We start from the raw sequence: 17,920 nt of genomic DNA on the forward strand, positions 1-17,920 counted from the left end.
AAATTCCACAAAAAACTGGTGCGTCCCATTTCCCTAACGGTGGGGTATGCTGCAGCTTGCCGTAACTTGATCTTCTCAAATTCGTTTGAACTTTTGACCGGAGCGCGGTCTTGTAGGTCTTCTTCAGAAAATTGAAACATCCGTTTCCACTGAGGTGAAAGTGAACCAATTATTCGAGGGCGAGCGCACGTTCGGGAATCATGTTTCCCATTGGTTCCGGGAAAGTTCACCAACAACAAAGCATGGAGAGCATGATTCCGGGTGTCCAAACTATGTGTGCTGCATTGGTACGATGCGCAATGCACACTCCTCGTCTGGTGTTCGAATTCGTATTGTTGGATCGTTCGTTTTTTTTCACAGAACAAAATGAAACTAATTAGCCGGAATTTCGGACAGTTCTTTTTTTTCCACAAAGCGGAAGTTTGTTTATATGCTCAGTGAAGCATAATGGCTGCATTTCCCTGCCGCTGCCAACTTTCAAATTGACCCGTGCCGGCCGTTTTTGCATGGCAGCGCATAGACAATCTTTCGGGCCGGATCTTTAGCCGGCCGGATCGCCACAATGAAAGAGGATCGCTGTTGTTTGTGCTCGGCTGTGGTTTCGCCGAAGGCACCCTTCGGGCGGTGGGCCGCGTCATCGGCCACAATACAAAAGGGGTGATTTATTTATGCTACACGATGGCCACGATGTGTTTATGCGCGGCCGAAAGGAACGTGTGCATAGGGCTGCCACACATATAAATATTATTTTATTTGCTCTCTCTCTCTCTCTTTGCTTTGATTTCATTTCCCCACGCGGTCATGTGGTTTCATTTAAAAGGAAACAGTCTGTGTCAGCAGAGTTTTATGTTTTCGTCTGTCATTCGTTCATTACACTCTTTCCGGAACTCGGCACCGGGTGGGTTCGGTCCGGCCACCGGGGGTCCGTTTTCTCGATCCGGCCCTTCAACACACCCATCCGGAGCGAGAGCGAGGCCCTAGCGGCACCCATTCTGGGGCAGTTCGATTTATTCTGGCCGCTGTTCCGATCGCGATTGCACGCGATCACCACTCTGGCCGGTTTGGTTCCGGGTGGTTTCTAGATATTCGGCGATAAAATCCAGTGACAAACCGCTACCACCGTCTCGCAAGGAGTTCGTCCGTCCGTCTTTGGGGTGTGGGCTTAAAATCGATTTTGTGCTCGCCGTGCAAAGGGAGAACCGAACCGCGTCGTTGGTGCCGTGCTGCTGCGAAAAGTTCGAGAAAATGGGAACAAACGAAGCAAAGTTGGTGACAAATTGGTGAATGAAATTAATTGGCATCGCGTGTGCTCGCTTTACCCGTTGGCGGCCGGATTTGGTATGTTCCTTTTGCCGAACCCGTTGACCTGCCGGTGCCAGTGAAATTGCGTCGAAACGGAGTGTGAAGGGTGTCCTGGCTTTCATTAACGGCCCGGCCCAGTAGCGCCAAAATAAACATAAACTGTGACCACCGGCACCGCGTGGCGTATCAGTTTTGCCATCGCGCGCGCCAGGACGATAAGGGAGAGTTGCGGCCCTGACTCTTCTGGTGCTCGGTGTGAAGGATACGGCGGCCTGGGTTATCGCTTCTGTCCCGCTCCGGAGGTGGGCCCCTGAACAAACGCCGCAATAGAAACGCCGCGAAAAGCCACAAGGTCACAACAATGGGTGTCCCTTCGTGCTGGGCCCGCGGGGGGCTAAAATTGGACTCCATGTTGGTTTTTTTGTTGCCTTGCTGGAACTTCCTTGGCCACTGCTTACCGACGGCTACTCGTGTGCGTACTTTGTCACCTGCAAGTGTTTGGCTTCCCTTATTAATCGTGCGGGTCGTGTCTGAGGTTATATTATTTTAAGTAAAACGGTGTAAGCGCAAGTGACTCATGGATGGGATTGTTTGTACAACGTTGACAGCGCACTACAAAATCTAATTAAAGTTAGACCCGGACACTCGGACCCAGATCGCGATAAAGTGAATCAAAAGTGTTACGAGTCCAGAGTTCCAGGTTCCAAGGATAGAACCAAATCTTTGATGGTGTTAAAAACACTTACATTCATAAGAGGTTGCGGTTTCTTCGGAGGTAAATATAATATTTTGCTCTTTCAAATTTGATTACCTAATCCGACCGACGAACAGTTGTTTGTTTGGTTCAAGGATATTTCGAAATTTCCTCTGAATTCGTTGTAGAACACCACAAAACGAGTTTGTCTTGTGTGGATAGGACCTCGAGGATATCTAACAGTTTATACTCGCCACAACTCGAATCGGAATTAAATATTGGTCGCCCTGATTATTCTTCGGGAACCGAAAAAGCCACCATATTTGACTTCTGTGGGACAGATTTACCTGATCCCCGTGGCTCCTAGCGACTACTTTCAATTGCGTTACCTCAAAAAGAGCTTCGAATGACAAAATCTGTGCAAATCTTGTGCCTTTTTTGTAGCATGCAAAAGGTCACATTATCACAAGTTTATAAAATCTAAAATCCTAAATAAATATTTAATACCCGACAAAAATAGTATTGATCTTCACCGGAGTTAGATTTCAATTTTCACAAACCGCGTAATCGTCTGACCTGGCTGTCCGTTTAGGGCTAACATTAAATGCCAACATCAACTTTCCTGCAAACAGCCTTCACGCGAACTGATGTAAATTCAAAACCAAAAATTCTTCTCCCAACATTCGCCGGTTGATTGCCACCCATTTGCCCCTGTGTCCCTGCCCCTGGTTTTATGGGCGTCGTTTTTCCGTGTCTTCTCGCGCGTTTCTCGGGCATTGATGGTTCGCGTCAGATTGAGCTTATTCCGAGGAAAGTAGGATCTCCCCCGCTGCTACGCTTCCGTCGCCGCCTTCTCGAACATTCAGGTTCATTAGAATGAAACATTCTTCGAGCAAAGGGCCAACTTTTTGTCAAGGGACCGCCTCGTTCGACATGTTCTGGTGAGGCCACGAACCAATAGGTCGGGCAGATGATGTGAAACGAGGCGGAAATTGTTTTCCAGCCCCCCTCGAAAAGGCTCTGTGTCGGGTGAAACAATCTGCGAAATAGCTTTACGCTTATCGTGCACCCAGATGCCAGATGTTGCCGGGCCGGGTCGTGGTGGTTCTCCCGGGTCCCACCGATCGCCAGCTGTCGATCGGTTGTTAATATTTTGCAAACTGCAGGTTGACGGCAACGCAGGCACAGGTCGCGACGGGGTAGTGCTAGTCTTGAGCGGTGTCCTGTTGTTCCCAAATGTGTGACAAAACAGAGATTCGGGTACGCCCGCCATCATGTCGGGAAACTGTCGAGTAACTTTTCCGATAAAAGCCGCAAACGAATTCATTACGACCAGGCAGGTGGTGTATTTCGGCGCGAGGTCTCGGCCCAGGTTGGTAGTAAAATGCGGGACACTACAAAATCGGGCACGACACGGATTTGGGCGGGTGGATCGGATGGGCGGACAATTTGCTCGGGGCACACTATTACTATTACATTGACTTCCGACTACCGTCGGTGGAGCGCGGCCAGTAAAACCGGTGTTTATGGATGATTAGGAATGTTATTGCTTGTAGTGAGGTCCGTGCCCCAATCGGAATTGCGTACAGAAGGGCAGAAGCCATTGGAGAATTGCTTCTTCTGCAGAAGCAACCACAAACCGATTGAATGGAACTCCAATCGATGAGATGTTCAATCTGACCGTGACCTCGTAGGTTACACCTTTCTTGATAGCAACACCACAGACGGAAGTGATGAAAAGATGTTTTGGAATACTGGCAGGAAGGTAACGACTCCTACCGGCGTTTACTCAAACACCTATAATCTGCACCTTGGCCCTCGAAAACTTTGACTTTGCAGAAACCCCCCGTCGTGGAGTGTGTTTGCAGCGATTGAAGCACCGGCGGCCAACGAACTTGACCGTCGTGTTCTCCTGGAAACGCTCTCAGAAAATCGGAGCACAGCGTGTAGTTCCGAACAGCCGTGGCCCGGTGCGCCGGTTGATGGATGGTCCAAGTTTTACGACCACACCAGAACCCGCCTGGTGTGGTGTCTTTTTATTAATTTTAATTGTGGGAACTCCCGCATTCTTGCAACAATGGCCGCAACGGGCTTCTTCCTACTCGGCGTATGAAGCCAATATCCCAGCGCTGCGTCATGGCCAGCCTTGGCGTGGCTATTTTCAGCACCCAGAACTGGGGTTGTACTCAGTCTTCCTGGCCTGGCAGGAAAATCTCTCCGACTTCTATACCGCGAAAACGATGATCGTAAATTGGGTCCGACCGTTCGACTCCGGCTCTTGCCCGGGGGTGTTCTTGGCGATTTATGAGACCGCGTGCTTTTCGTGCCCGCTAATGGAGATCTTGTGGTGGTGGTGGTGCTTGGACATGAGGCATTAGCGCGCCCGCCGTCGCCGTAATGAAAACGGTAGTTCCGGGTCGGACTGCCGGAACGGCGGCATTCCTAAGCAGTGCTGTCTTCATCATCATCATCGTCGTCGTCGTCGCTGGTCAATGGAGCTTGTGAGACACATTGTGAGAAAATTATAACAATCCCTGGTCGAGCGCGGAGCGTTTTCCCAAAGAGTATAATAAAACGAATCTCAACTCATCCTCGGTGTCCGCAGGGCCCTCCCTCGGGGGGGCTTTGCGTTGTGTAAGCCCCCGGCTCGGGTGCTATGCTCCGCTCGGGTGGCTAACATAAGTTTTGTGCCACGCTTTGCGGCATTACCAAGAAACTTGCTTGTTTCACGTAAAGTTATATTTTGAGAACAAAATTCAAACCATAACAGTTTCCCGTTTCTTTCTCAATTTCAAGCTCGCTAAAAGTTGATGGCAACATAATATAAAACTACCAACCGAATGCTAAATGAACATCTGCTTCTCTTTGTCCTCATCTTTTGCAGCCACCTTCCATTCGCGCTGAACACCGGTTTTGTTAGTCAAAAGTAGCGTCGACCTATTCCAATTAATTTTATAGAATTCCTTTTTTCTTATCTCCCGAAGTGCAGAACGCGGAATCCGGAGCTAGGCGGATGTTGAAGGTGGACCTCTCTGCGTGGCTGAAGAACCCGACATGGAGTTTAAACAAAGACCACCGCTCCACCGTGTTCGTGTTCCAAACATCCCTCCCCGCCCTGTTGCAGCTGCATGTGCACGGGACGGGGCTGTTGACAATTGGCAACTGCACTGCCACCGAAAGGGGAATCCGCCTTTGTTTGGGCTGGATGCATCCGGGGATATCCTGCGTTGTAATTTAGCGGTGAGGTGCACCCCAAAAAGGCTCGGAGGTACTGCGTGTCTTCGGTAGCTCCGGAAGGGCAATGGAAACGAGAAAAACTCGACAGAACTCGTCCGCTGAAAAGTGGACTCAGGCTTTCTTCCGTTACTTGCTTGCTGGGATGCATGTTTCGGCTGCATTTCCAACGGAATTGGAGATTCCGTTTCCGGTGCCCTAGAAAAGGGACCTGCGAGCAAATGTTTGTGCAAGGTCACGCCACGTCTGCGCGGCTAAGCTCGGTGTTCGGTGCTTCGACAACATTGTCCGATGGAGGACCATTGCTGCCAATGGTGTGCGGATTTAGTTGGGATGGGCACTGGTACGTTTTCAATCTTGTGAATTGATTAAAATAGTGATGGTTAGTCCCACAATTACTTGCGATTACGGTAAATTGAGGTTCAGAAGGGAATTAATAATTGTTACTAATTCTAATTTGATCTAATCTAATTCGTGCGCTCAGCCAGTTTATTTACTTTACGTCAAAAGTCAACCGCGGCCAGGGTTTGCCAACAATTTGAGCCAAACCGATTGAGAACCGATCACAGCTGCGTTCTCACTCTCGTTATCCGAGAAGAAATGTCACAATTTTAGATCGAAACATGCCAACGACTGTTGCTTAAATTGTGTACTAGACAGAAACATTTGTTGCCTGTCGACCGGAGTCAGTTATCCAGAGTGTGGATCTCGGGCGGAATGAACTCGTCCCAATTTATGTGTGTGAGAAACGGAATTGGGACAGAAATTGACCTTTGCAACGGGGCAACAGACAGTGCGTGAGGTCCGTGATGTTTTCCGCCGGCTTCGCATAAGTAGCTCCAGCACGAATGATGACGGCCATATTGGCGACACGTTTCACAGCGTGATACGCATAAATGCGCACGGAAACGTGTGCCCGGTGCGTGCCCGGAATTTGGGGTGCCTATCGAAGAGAAGTGGCACGGCTTCATTTTAAGATGCGGCGTTCGTTGCCTTGCCTGCTCGTCCTGCGGGATTGCGCCCTTCGCCAGTTCATTACTGGGGCACGGCAGGGCGCAAATTGTCACCCATTTATAAACGTCTCCGAGGCTCTCTCTCTTGATCCCTTTTTTCCGGTCGGTTCCTGTTTCTAAAACTGTGACAACGTGAGGGCAATATTTTCAGGGAATTTCTCATCAACGCTCGCGCGCTCCTTCTTGAGTCTTTGATTAACACCATTTTGCACTTACGATCATTCTTTCGCTTCGCCGTTGCCGTTTGAATAAATTACGATGTAATGTTTATTAATAGGTCAGGAAATAGTTTAGCAAACTAACATCCAATCAGAGTCACGTGTGTCTTACGCATTCACCGAGCACAGAAAGGATGCTCCGACCCCGGATGGCTCTGTAAGCGACCCACTATAATTTGCTTGTCACGTTTACCGTCTGTGGTTACGGCAAGGATACAAAAAAACGCTTACATTTTCGTTCGCCCGCCACACTCCCCTCTGAAGGTACGTGAAGGGCGGGCTAAAAACTTCCGGCTTTAATGTTTGGCCCTACTCGGTACGCCTCGAGTTCTTGTCCAGGCTCATCTCGGTCCTGAGCCCACACGTGTGGGCTTAGGCCCTCTTATTATTCGCCGGGATTCGCAGCACTTGAAGAGCAATCGGATGGCAAACACTGCGATAGGCTCACCGGCACTTGGAGCCGGCATTTTTCGGATTTGCATCCGCCTCACTCGCATCACTTAGCATTCGTGGCGCGGTTGTTCAAACTTCAGCACCCGAAATCGCCAACAAGTCAAGTGTTTTGTATTCCCCGGCCCCGTAGGACTGAGAAAGAGGCTTCAAGTGTGGATAAGTATGATTGCGTTTGCGAACAGAATGAACTTTTCTTTTTGGGTGCATTGACGGGATTGGTGATTCTTGAAGTGTGATCCTTGTTCACGGGCGACTTAAAGAGAGTGAATTCCAATTTCAAAGATGGATAATTATTTTGCTTTTAATTTCCTATTCCAGAGTGTGACTCCCAGTGCTCGGACGACATGTCACCGATGCTGGAGGCGCCCTTGCCGCCCCATGCGACGCTCCCCATCGCCCTGGTGCCGCTGGCCAAGGCGTCACCGGAACGGCGCGTCACGGCGAAGGAGATTATCGCCGGCGAGGAGCGGCCCAAATTTCTCACCATCAAGCAGGTGCAGGACTCCAGTTCGCAAGGTAAGCCCGCCCGGTCCGGCCCACCCAATGGAAGGTTTGTGCTGTTCTGCCGTTTCGAACTTTAGTTCCCTTATTATTTTGTTTGTGGCTGAATTTTGTTCACCTTTCAGTGCGAATGGCCACGCATTTTCGGCTGCTTGTAACGTTGGAAGTACCTTATCGTTCCTTTCTACTCACATGTTACGGTTCACGGTTGGATGAAGTTCACCCTTTGTTGTTGGTAGTAAACGTAAAACGAGTGCATTTTGACGCCACAGTCAGACGGAAAATCGATCCTCTCTCGAGGCCACTGGCCACCATCAGGTTTCGCACGACCGATGACGACCACCATCGCCACCACCATCATTTCGCCCATCATCAGCACCACGCAAACCCGCCCGGAAGCGCGTCCGGGCGCGTTACCAGTCCCAACACCAACACATCTCTCTCTTTCGCTCTCGTACGCTCTCCGAATCCTGCCGCTTTGTAGCAACTTTGTTGCAAAACGGAACTCTCTCAGGGAGCATCCCACGATTTTTATTGTCCCCCGCTCCAGCTGCTTGATGCCGCCCCCTTTGCTGGTCTCAAGGTCTCTCGGAGTATTTTCGCCCTAAAAAAAAATGGGGAACAAAAGTTGAAGCAACACTAATGCAATTACTTACGAACGTTGTCCGGATGGGAATTGATTTATGCGCCGTTCGGATATTTACATATGTAGCCGGCTGCTGTTTTGTCACAACGAACTGTGCATCTCAATCACACCTCGCATCGGGAAAAATGATTCACGAAATGAATAATGTCGGTAGCGCTTGGCCAACGGTGAACTAAATTAGGTTTGCACAAGTCCCACGTCGCGTATGTGGGCAAATTGATTTGCATTCTTCCCAGAACGTCCACAGGCATCGAGCAGGCATCGAGAGAGAGAGAGAGAGAGAGACAGATATCAATTGAAACGTGGCTCTCTGTGGCGGCCCTCCATTAATCATGGAATCAATCACACGCCACGACTCACGCCTCTCATATGTGCGTTCTTCGCCGGATGGAGGCGCCTGGTGGACGCCTTGGGCGCCCTTTTCTCCGGTGGAAATTAATCTCCTGTCGTGACCGAATCGAAACCGATGGGATGGTCATCTATTCGCCGGCAGTCCGCCAGAGGTGGACGAAAAGAAGCAAACACCCATGATCATTATCGCCATCTGCTCGCCCGCCATCGTCGGTTGCCTGCCGTAGACGCGTGCTGAGGCTCTCCGTTACAGTTAAGCGCACGTTTGGTTCACGAAATCACGATCACGATCGCTAGCCGCTGTACTGTAGTTCTCATTTAGTGCTAGTCTCACCTACTCGAATGCATACAACAATAGATAGCGTTATGGTATTAGGCTCTAGTTTTGCATTTTGCTTAAAGGCTGAAGCATCACCCGTTAACGTAAAAATGGTTTCTTGCCTCGTAAACACACACTGCTCGGTCAATGTTTTTTTTGCGTGCTGAGGAGAATGCTGAGTTCCTGTGTTAACGTTTTGGTGCACACACGCAAGCAATTAGACCGCGTCCTGCGTAAGAGTTGTGACCGTGACCACTGCGACTCCGGTATTTTGCACCACTTTCGATGTTTGATTTTTGCGCGCAACGCTCTCTCTCTCACTCTCTTTCACACACTCTCTTTCTGTCTCTCGAGCACGTGATTGCATCTGCCAGAGCTCCTTTTCGGAAGACTGGTTTTCGACCTGGTTTTTGACTAATAAATTCAATTTTTATTCCGCCAATTCGCCGACACTTCGGGTGGTGGTCGTAAATTGATAATTCCACCCCAAACATAACCCTTCGCAACCAAGATGGCGATGGCAAGGGAGCAGGTGGTGGTGATGGTTCGGCGGCCACAAAGATGACGGCGGCTGCGACGGCAGCGGCGGCCTCAGTGACCCAGAGCTCGCAGCGCTACATCGTCGAAACGATCACGATGACCACCGTGACCGAGCGGCGGATCGTCTCGAAAGGAACGCCGGCGGCGGTGGCGGCCACCGATCTGACGCCCTCCGGCGTTGCTCTCCCATCCACCACCAGCACAACAACAAGCTCGTCCTCCTCATCCACCACGCTTCCCACTATCGTTCCAGCAGCAGGCAACGAAGGTGGCTCCACGGCGGTACCGCTGGCAACGGCTGCGGCGGCGGCGGCGACGATGGGTTCAGGTGGCCCCGGAGTGGGCATGTCTTCCATGGCTTCTGCCCAAGACTATCGGCTTCTGCAGCACCAACAGCAGCAACAGAAACAGCTGCTCCGTTCCAACTCCGAATCCTCGTCAACGTCGTCTGCGGTGACCGGAGCAGGAGCTCACTTCGAGCTCGGGAAGCATAGGCCGCTCAGCACGGCACAGGCCATCAGCGGCATCCTGAAGGGGGGTAAGCTGTGGAAAAACGAGCAACAACACCAACAGCAACAGCAGCAACACCAGCAACACCAGCAACAGCAACCACAGCAACCAACGGCCGTTCAGGTGAGTTCCTCAATGTCTGTTTGGGTTATCATAAAAAAAAACCCATCAAATCTATTATGCTTTTGGGATGAATTATGTGAGTGTGCAAACAACGGATGTGCAAATTTTTATGCTGCTCAGAAGCACCATTGGCAAAGTTCGCAGTATTCCACGAAATCTCGTTATAAGATTGAAGAGAAACTGCAAAAGTAAAGAATGCTTAAAAAATAGGACATTCGTTTATCGAGTTTTACTCATCGTTTTTACCCATGTAGCATTCTATCGGTACCTTGCTAATCTTTGAATCTTATAACGAGTGTCGAACACATCGATCGATGGGTCAATAGAGCCCTCATAAATTATGCTCCAAATTGCCGTGATTTCTTTTAAACATAATGAGTCTTTTTTCATGTAAAAATAGCAGGAAAAAACAGGTACCGTATTTACAGGTGCCATTGTGTTGCGTTAATTCAGCAAGCTACATTTCGTTGGTGTTAAAATGTAACAAACGTACAAAATTACTTTTAACAATCGAAAACAGGGACACGTTCGGGATGGTCCGTACATTCGCTTCGGTGTTAACTTAAATTTGATCGTCGGGATCCTTAGCAGGCGAAGGGAAATGGTCCCTTATACAGGGTGCTCTTTTTCGTTTGATACTGTTGTTAAAAACATTTAAATTTTTTTTTTTGACAGAATGTTACGAATACTCCGACCTGCAACTGTCTAAAGTTTTTCGCAGCAACAGTCTGAAACCAAAAGAAACCGCCTCTATGCGCCACTGATATGAAAATTTAAATCAATCTGTTACGATCTTCAGAGAGAGTTTCGATTTTTAAGAGAAAGACCTACATATAAACAGCAAAAAACCTACCCTCTTTTGTTAAATTTTGAAACCGTCATCCGTCCCTCCAGGTTCTCCAGCTTTTAAAATCGATCCAACGGCTAACCCGAGGCCGGGATCGCTAAATCACAGTAAACTTCGCTTCGAACTCGTGTGGCGCATGTATTTTTGAATTAATTATTTTCATCGCTCAGCATTAACATTGTCACACCGGCGAACCGGCGTGGCGGTACAATAAGCAGCAATGAGGCTCATATATTTTGACCGAACCGAACTCGATTATCGCGGTGTCACCACCAGCGAGCAGTGGCTAAGAACACACCACACGCGCCTTCGGAAGCGTTGTTCTGGAAAGCACTCTGGCAATTAGGTGGCGTGCGAGACACAATGCCAAAGGACCGCCGAGCTCACCGATGGGAACCTGGCATTCGAGGCACGTCAAAGTTTTGCGCCGCCGAGTGCTCCGGCGATTCCGGGTGTGCCGGATGGACCGTGAACCGGTGCGCCCCTCGAAAAAAGTGTCCCCAAAGGGTTCCCGCACGGGGATGCCCGCGGGAAAAGCCACCATCATCCCAGTGTATTATTTCGCCTCATTTTTTCTTCGTTTCGTTGCCACGCTTTTCATTCAACGCGCGGTGGAAAGTAATTTATTGCGTCGTTGTGCCGGCACTGCGGCCACACCGGGAGTTGCCGGTTTGCTGGGTGCCAGAAAAGTGCCAAACGCGCACAGGTAATAAATCAAGTATTTTGCTGGCTTTTACGCCTGTTCCCGGGGGAAGGAACCGACCGGCCGATCTGTTTAGCTTCCGAGATTGGTTTCCCATGTCCGGCCCGAACCCGGGCCCTGATACGGGTTTAGTTCTTTCATAAATTTGCGATGGCACCTACCGCATGGGACGGTCGAAAAAAAATGATTTTTACACACCCTCCTATTGTGTTGTGTTGTTCGGGATGGCGTCCTTACAGGACACCAGGATAAGAGTGTCTGGCCCTTTTTCGGGGAGCACACTTTTGCCATCGTGACCCACTTCCGGCACATGGAGCCAGGGGGGAAAAGAAATATGAGAAAATAACGGACCACAAACCACCTACACTGGTCTCGGGGTGGCGATGCTATCCACCGGCGTCCTAACGGAGTAACGGTTGTAACACGGATGTTTCAAGGACGAGCAACATAGGATGGTCCGTTTTTTGACGCGCACCATTCCGGTTTCCGGTGGATTGAGTCATCCGGCCACGATCGATCGGACGGCTCCGGAGCTTCTTGAGCGACGTTGCGTAATCATCATCCGGCGTGGCGTGTGTTGCAAAGAAAGCATCATCAGCAAGCGACTTTGAAACAAAAACATTAGTGCGCCCATTAAAAGCACATCAACTATCAACGGAGAGATGGCAACTATTGTCCGAATATTTTAATTGAGACGCTGAAGCGTCTTCCGCAAGAAGTGCGTCACCGCTCCCGATGAAGTTTTAATGGCCCTGAACTAGGTCAGGAACGGCGTATGACGTGGATTTCGTAACACCCAGCAACAGCCATCAAACGCACCGGCCAAACGCGTACACAAAAATGGCGATTAGAGAGAACGAAACAAAATGGAGTTTCATAATTTTCCATTATAATAATCGTTTTCCGCTTTTCTTTCGCGCCCGCAGACTTTGGCCCGGGCAAAGGAATCTCACTAATGATATTATCCGCTATCGAAGGGCGAGCCACTGGGCCATTTTTGCGTCCACTCCACCCAGGGGCGTTAATGTGTGCCAATCCCGGGGCTCTGGAGCTGTTAATCCGCTTAATGTAATTTAACGCGAGCTTGCGCTCCTAGGTTGGTCGTCTCCACCGTCCGGTCGTGGGGAAAAGGAGCGTTTGTAAGCTCTTTCTTCAAAGGAGGGCAATGCGCCACCTAAGCGAGCACACCTTCAGCTCGTAAATCGATTTCTGTCGGGGTTGATGACAATGAAAAGTGACGATAAAAATTTCCTAAAACATCGCACTGATTTGTGCATTGCACGGTGGTAGTTAGCGAGGTGTATCGAGAATGTTCCATTCAGGTGGAAGGATAAAGCAGGATAAATACAGCGCCCGGTATGCTCCTAATGAAGCTTATTGAGTAACTCAAATGCCAATGTTGTGAGCCATTTTTCCTGATTATAGAGCCTATCGATATATTCATGTAGAAATCGGTAACTGAGAACACTACCCTTCGTAGGTTTATTTTACTTCATATCGGTTCTCAAACACAATTCAGTGCGATCCCCATTACATCCTGGTGAGTTGTATACGGTAACTCAGCCCGTTCAACCGTCAGAATAGCAGACTACCCACAGAACACTACCCTGAAACCTCGTTTATGGTATAATTATCGAGAATGGGGTTAGCAACAGATTTTGCTGTTGAATTAACTGTCTTGTTTAACTGGAATTAGCTCTTGAACCTTGAATTATCTATCATCTTCGTTCAATTTCAATCAATACCGTTTGGATGAATCAAAGATGATCGACCAAGGTCCACAGTCCAAAGATTTAACACAAAGGTTCATCTTATCTTATTTATTTGAAAAAAAAATAATTTATTATATCTTATTGTAAAATTAGTTCATTCTAAATGTTTAAGATCAACTTCGTCGTTTATTATAATTTTCAACACTACAAACGGCATCTTCGCCAAGTATTTGTATTGTTATCGATAGTTGTCGATAGAAAAGAGACGTGGGTTAATCAATGCTTGTCGACGTTTGATTAGCTACAAATACTCCGAACTTTCCGTTACACCCAATGATTGTAGTTTGCAAAAAAAAAAATGGTTAACCGAAGACACTTCACAACACAAAACCATCGGTGGCCGTGAAAGGGTCCGACATGTGAAACCAGGAACGAAGAAAGGCAAGAAGACCACGGGGAGAAATGGTGTGGCTACAAGGGAAAGCCTCACCGGAAACGCGGAGCGAGAGAGAGAGAGAGAGCGAGAGGGAGAGAGAGTAATATGAATTTTTTATCCTGTCAAATAGCGGTTTTATTAGCCCCCGGGAACGTGCTCAGACTGCAAATGCGCCAATATTTATTATGATCGGTATCGATTATTTTTTGCTTCTTGCGGTGCGGTCGGTTCGGGTCGCCATCGAAACCGTGGCCCACCGCAATGGCCGCTGCGTCGGCTTCCATTAAACCGCCGTCCTGGGGCGACCAAGGGGGGTCCCCGATAAGTAGCTGCCACCGGATGGATGGCACACAAATCTGTAGGTACTTTTCGCTTAACAGGCAGCCAAGACGGGCAGCTATCGAGAGCACCGCGGGTGGATCTCACTCCATCCGCTGGTCGGACAAAATTTCTGGCGGTTTTCACTTTCAGCTTTTCCCCCGGGCGGACACAATGGTGCGGGGTTTTCACTTGAATCGATCCAGCTTGCTCCGATGGCTCCTGAAAGAAGACCTAAGCCGGCACGGGAGTAGCTTAACAGGTGTAAGCGCCCGCCGTATCGATTTGTCGGAATCCTTCGGAGACTATTTCTGTGGTTTCGGCACCGATGGCACCGTTGAAAGGAGGAAGTACTTGTGGTCACAACTGCTTTGGTCTGGGTTCGTTCGATATGACGAGGCGAAGTGTTGAACATTTAACAGAGCCGACGATGCGGACAGCGGTTTGAATTAAGTTGACGGCCGGGTCTATTTTTGGGCAAATTCCGTAGAATGCCAGCTCGTCTGCAGCGGACGGCTGCCACCGTCTGGGCGGCGGGAGTAAATTGAATCAATTTGGTTTGGAAATCTAACTTTGGGTTTTTCTTGCGCAGAACGACGACTCGACGATGGTGACTTCGGACGAGGAGACGAGCTCGAAGCGCTCGGTACGGTTCAACGAGGAGTCCACGATCCGGGAGGCGTGCTGCGACGGCGAGGTGCAGTCGGGATTGGGCGAAGGGGAAGGTGGGACCTGTCGGGCCATCAACTACATGTCGGACACGCTCAAGCGCCACTCGTCCGGCCTGTTTCACAATGCGCTCCGGCCCAACTCGGCGGTCCGCCAGCTGTTCCCGAGCAGTGCCATCCAACCGCTCCTCACGACGGCCATTTCCGGTACGGGCGCAACACCGACGGCCACCACGGTTACGGTGGCCACCTGCAACACGCCAACAACGATGATGCCCGGCGCGGTCACTGCGATCGCGTCGAGTGCCCACGGTCCGACGGTCCTCACGCAGGAAGCGCTGAAAGCGTTCGACGACTCCAAGAAGACGCCAGCCAGCGGTGGTCTGGTCCATCAGCACAGTCTGACGAGCAACTCCGGCAGCATGACCAACATCCCGAGCAGTGCTGCCGCTGCGTTGGCCGTGTCGGGGGCCACGGGTGCCGGTGAGACCGACACCATTCGGCGGACGATCGAACGAAACGCCCTGCGACGATCCCTCATCAAGTACGAACCAAAGTAGGTGTCCAGTTAACCGGTTGGAACCGCGTTCCGTAAAGCTGATACCCATTGCTTTTGTTGCAGGAAAAAGATCCCGGTGAAGGATGTCACATCGCTGGAGGAACGCATCCGGCAGCTGACGTGTGATATCGACGATCCGATCGACGAGTCCGGTGGCAGCGATCAAGCCGGTGACGGAGGAGAGCTCGGGGAGATGGAGCGCAGGGACAGTCCGGCGGGCGAGGAGAACCCACAGCAACCGAAGTACATCCCGGACAAGAGCTTCTCGCCCAGTTCGTCCGCGTCGAGCTCGAGCAGCGGTTCGAACGGGTCGACCTACAAGAAGATCACCGATCTGTTCCACCGGGACCGACGGCAGGAGAAGATCCCGGAGGCGGACGAGAACCCGATCGTTATCATCCCGCAGGTAGGCCACGCGCCTCGCGACCACCGGTCCGACCGAGTACTGATGGCGTGTGTTTGTCTGTGTGATTTCCCTGGGCAGGACTGCCGTTGCCCGGCGGGTCCGGACATTGGAATGGGCGTTCAAATTCAGGGCGGACATACGCAGATCCACCAGCCACCGCAGCAGCGCGGGCTCGATTCGCGGCGCCAGTTCCTGTCGACGCTGGCCCCGCTCACGGCGTGTGTGGCCGGCCAGCGGGACGACCTGTCGTACTACACGCTGGCCCATCCGGGCGACCGCAGCTCGATGGCGAGCTCGCAGAGCACCGAGTACAGCATAGGCGACATCGATGCGGCCCTGCACGACGACGACGGCAAGAAGGTGGCCCCGGATGTGATTGCCGGGACGCCCGGCCAGGAGTCGGACGAGCTGGCGGCGTTCGTGCAGCAGGAGGGCGCCCGCACGGAGCGGCTGAAGAAGCGGTACAGCGCGGAAACGTCCACCTCGGCGCCGGCCTCCGGGGCCGGGTCGGATGACGACGAGCAGAACGACTACGGCTTCAACTCGCGGCCCTCGGTGCGAGGGATCAAGCCACGGTTCGGTTCCACCAACGAAATCCTGCAACAGATGCAGGCACAGCTGGCCGCACCGTCCAATCCCGCGCAGGTACGAAGAGCTCCACTCCAGAGATGTTTCCCCCCCCGGCTTAAACTCTTCACCCATGGTTACTAGATCGTACACGCGGTGATCGATCAGAACACAATATTTTTGACACATTTGAACTGTCAACAAAGCGGTGTAATTTTGACAGCTGCTCGTGCGAATAAACTCAACGTTTGTTTTCATTCCTTTTTAGGCCGGAAAAACGCCAACCACAGCGGCCGGAGCCCAGCCGGGTCAGGGTGGGCCAATCCAGTCGAACACGCTGCCGAGGCCACACACCGCTAGCAGCATGCATGTGGCCGCTGCCAAGCAGCAGATCACGACCCATCAGCACACGGCCTCCTGGAGCTACTACCCGGCGGTGGATCCTGCAACGGCCGCGAAAGGAGTCGCCCTTCAGCCGTCGTCGACCGGAGCGCAACCGCCGGCCGTAGCAACGAGTCAGCCCGGTGTAGCCACCGCGCACCAGCCGGGCAACCTGCTGGCGGCCGTCGATCCGCACGGTAACTACTACCACATCCCGGTGCAGACGCGCCACAGCTATCACGGCCAGGAGGCAATCTATCAGAACTGTGCCAACCTGCCACTCGGCGTGCAGGCCAGTGCCGTGCAGGTGCAATCGCACCAGATCCACACGCAGCACCAGGCGGTCCACACGGCGCACCACATCCACCAGATGACTGATACGGCCGCGGCGTACGGCAAGTTCGCCCGAAGTCCGACGCGTCGTCCCGAGTCGCCGCCGCCGCTGCGCAACTATCACCAGACGATGGTGCTCATCCCGTACAATGCCGAGACGTACCACCGCTACACGGCCCAGGAGCAGGAGAACTACCGGCGGCAGCACAACATCGTCGAGTACCAGCAGGTGGGTTGGTGACGTCACCTTTCCCTTCAGGTGAATCTCATTTCGTTCTCCTTGTCACCGTAGGTCACCCAGCAGACGATCCGAGTGCCGGTAGGGTATCCACTGCCGGGGATGCAGCTGCACGTGGTGGCGGCCGGAGCCCGGGCCGCCGGACTTCCGCCGCACTACTCGACGCTGCCCCGGCTAGGCACCAACACGGCCCCGGTTAGCGTGGCTACCGGCACGACGGCAGGACCTCCGGCAGCGCCGGGTAGTGCCGTTTCAGCGCCGCCGCCGCCCCAAGGGAAGCCTCCCGCTTACTCACAGTACCCACAGGACGGCAAGCCAGTGCCGGGCGGTGGCGTGGTCAAGTTCACCGAACGGGGTGCCCCCGAGGGTGCGGCCAGTGTGCAGCAGCAGTCCGATGTGGCCTGCAACCTGCTGTCACCGACCGGGCAAGGTCACGGTCCACCGGGAACCTCGGTGGCCGCCAGCAGTTCGGCGACGACCACCGCGGGCACAACTAGCGGTGGTGGTGGGGGGCAAGTCGGAGCCGTCGTATCCGCGGCCACCGCCGTCATGACGTCCAGCAGTGCGCCGATGCCGAGTGCTCAGGCCACTGGTCAGGCACAGGGTGCGGTGTTCTACGCCATGAACGTTTGACAGGGCGACTAGATCCGGCTCACGATACGCATCGCAACGACGGAGACAGAGTGCTCGAGAGGTGAAGAAGTGGCCGACGGCGACACGGCCCCTACGGTGGCCACGACCTGTTAGTGGTCGGTCTCGCGTTCCGGCGCGTTCGCGATCAACAACGAAACGATGCACGGTGAAGACACTCGCCGAGACCACTTCGCGGACATCATCGACACCCCCCG

The 17,920-nt window shown here is 52.0% G+C and overlaps 1 protein-coding gene across 1 annotated transcript in view; it reads left to right on the top strand.

The window, feature by feature from the left end:
• Window positions 1-17,705, top strand: part of LOC131211889 (uncharacterized) — a 42,473-nt gene extending 24,768 nt beyond the window's left edge. The window contains exons 4-10 of the mRNA XM_058205557.1: window positions 7,233-7,430; window positions 9,243-9,928; window positions 14,513-15,144; window positions 15,211-15,553; window positions 15,632-16,198; window positions 16,389-17,063; window positions 17,127-17,705. Of these exons, the coding sequence (XP_058061540.1) occupies window positions 7,233-7,430; window positions 9,243-9,928; window positions 14,513-15,144; window positions 15,211-15,553; window positions 15,632-16,198; window positions 16,389-17,063; window positions 17,127-17,705 (3,680 nt within the window). The remainder of the gene's footprint in view (window positions 1-7,232; window positions 7,431-9,242; window positions 9,929-14,512; window positions 15,145-15,210; window positions 15,554-15,631; window positions 16,199-16,388; window positions 17,064-17,126) is intronic.
• The last annotated feature ends 215 nt before the right edge of the window (window positions 17,706-17,920 follow it).

Source organism: Anopheles bellator, chromosome 2, assembly GCF_943735745.2.
Source record: "Anopheles bellator chromosome 2, idAnoBellAS_SP24_06.2, whole genome shotgun sequence".
NCBI lineage: Eukaryota > Metazoa > Arthropoda > Insecta > Diptera > Culicidae > Anopheles > Anopheles bellator.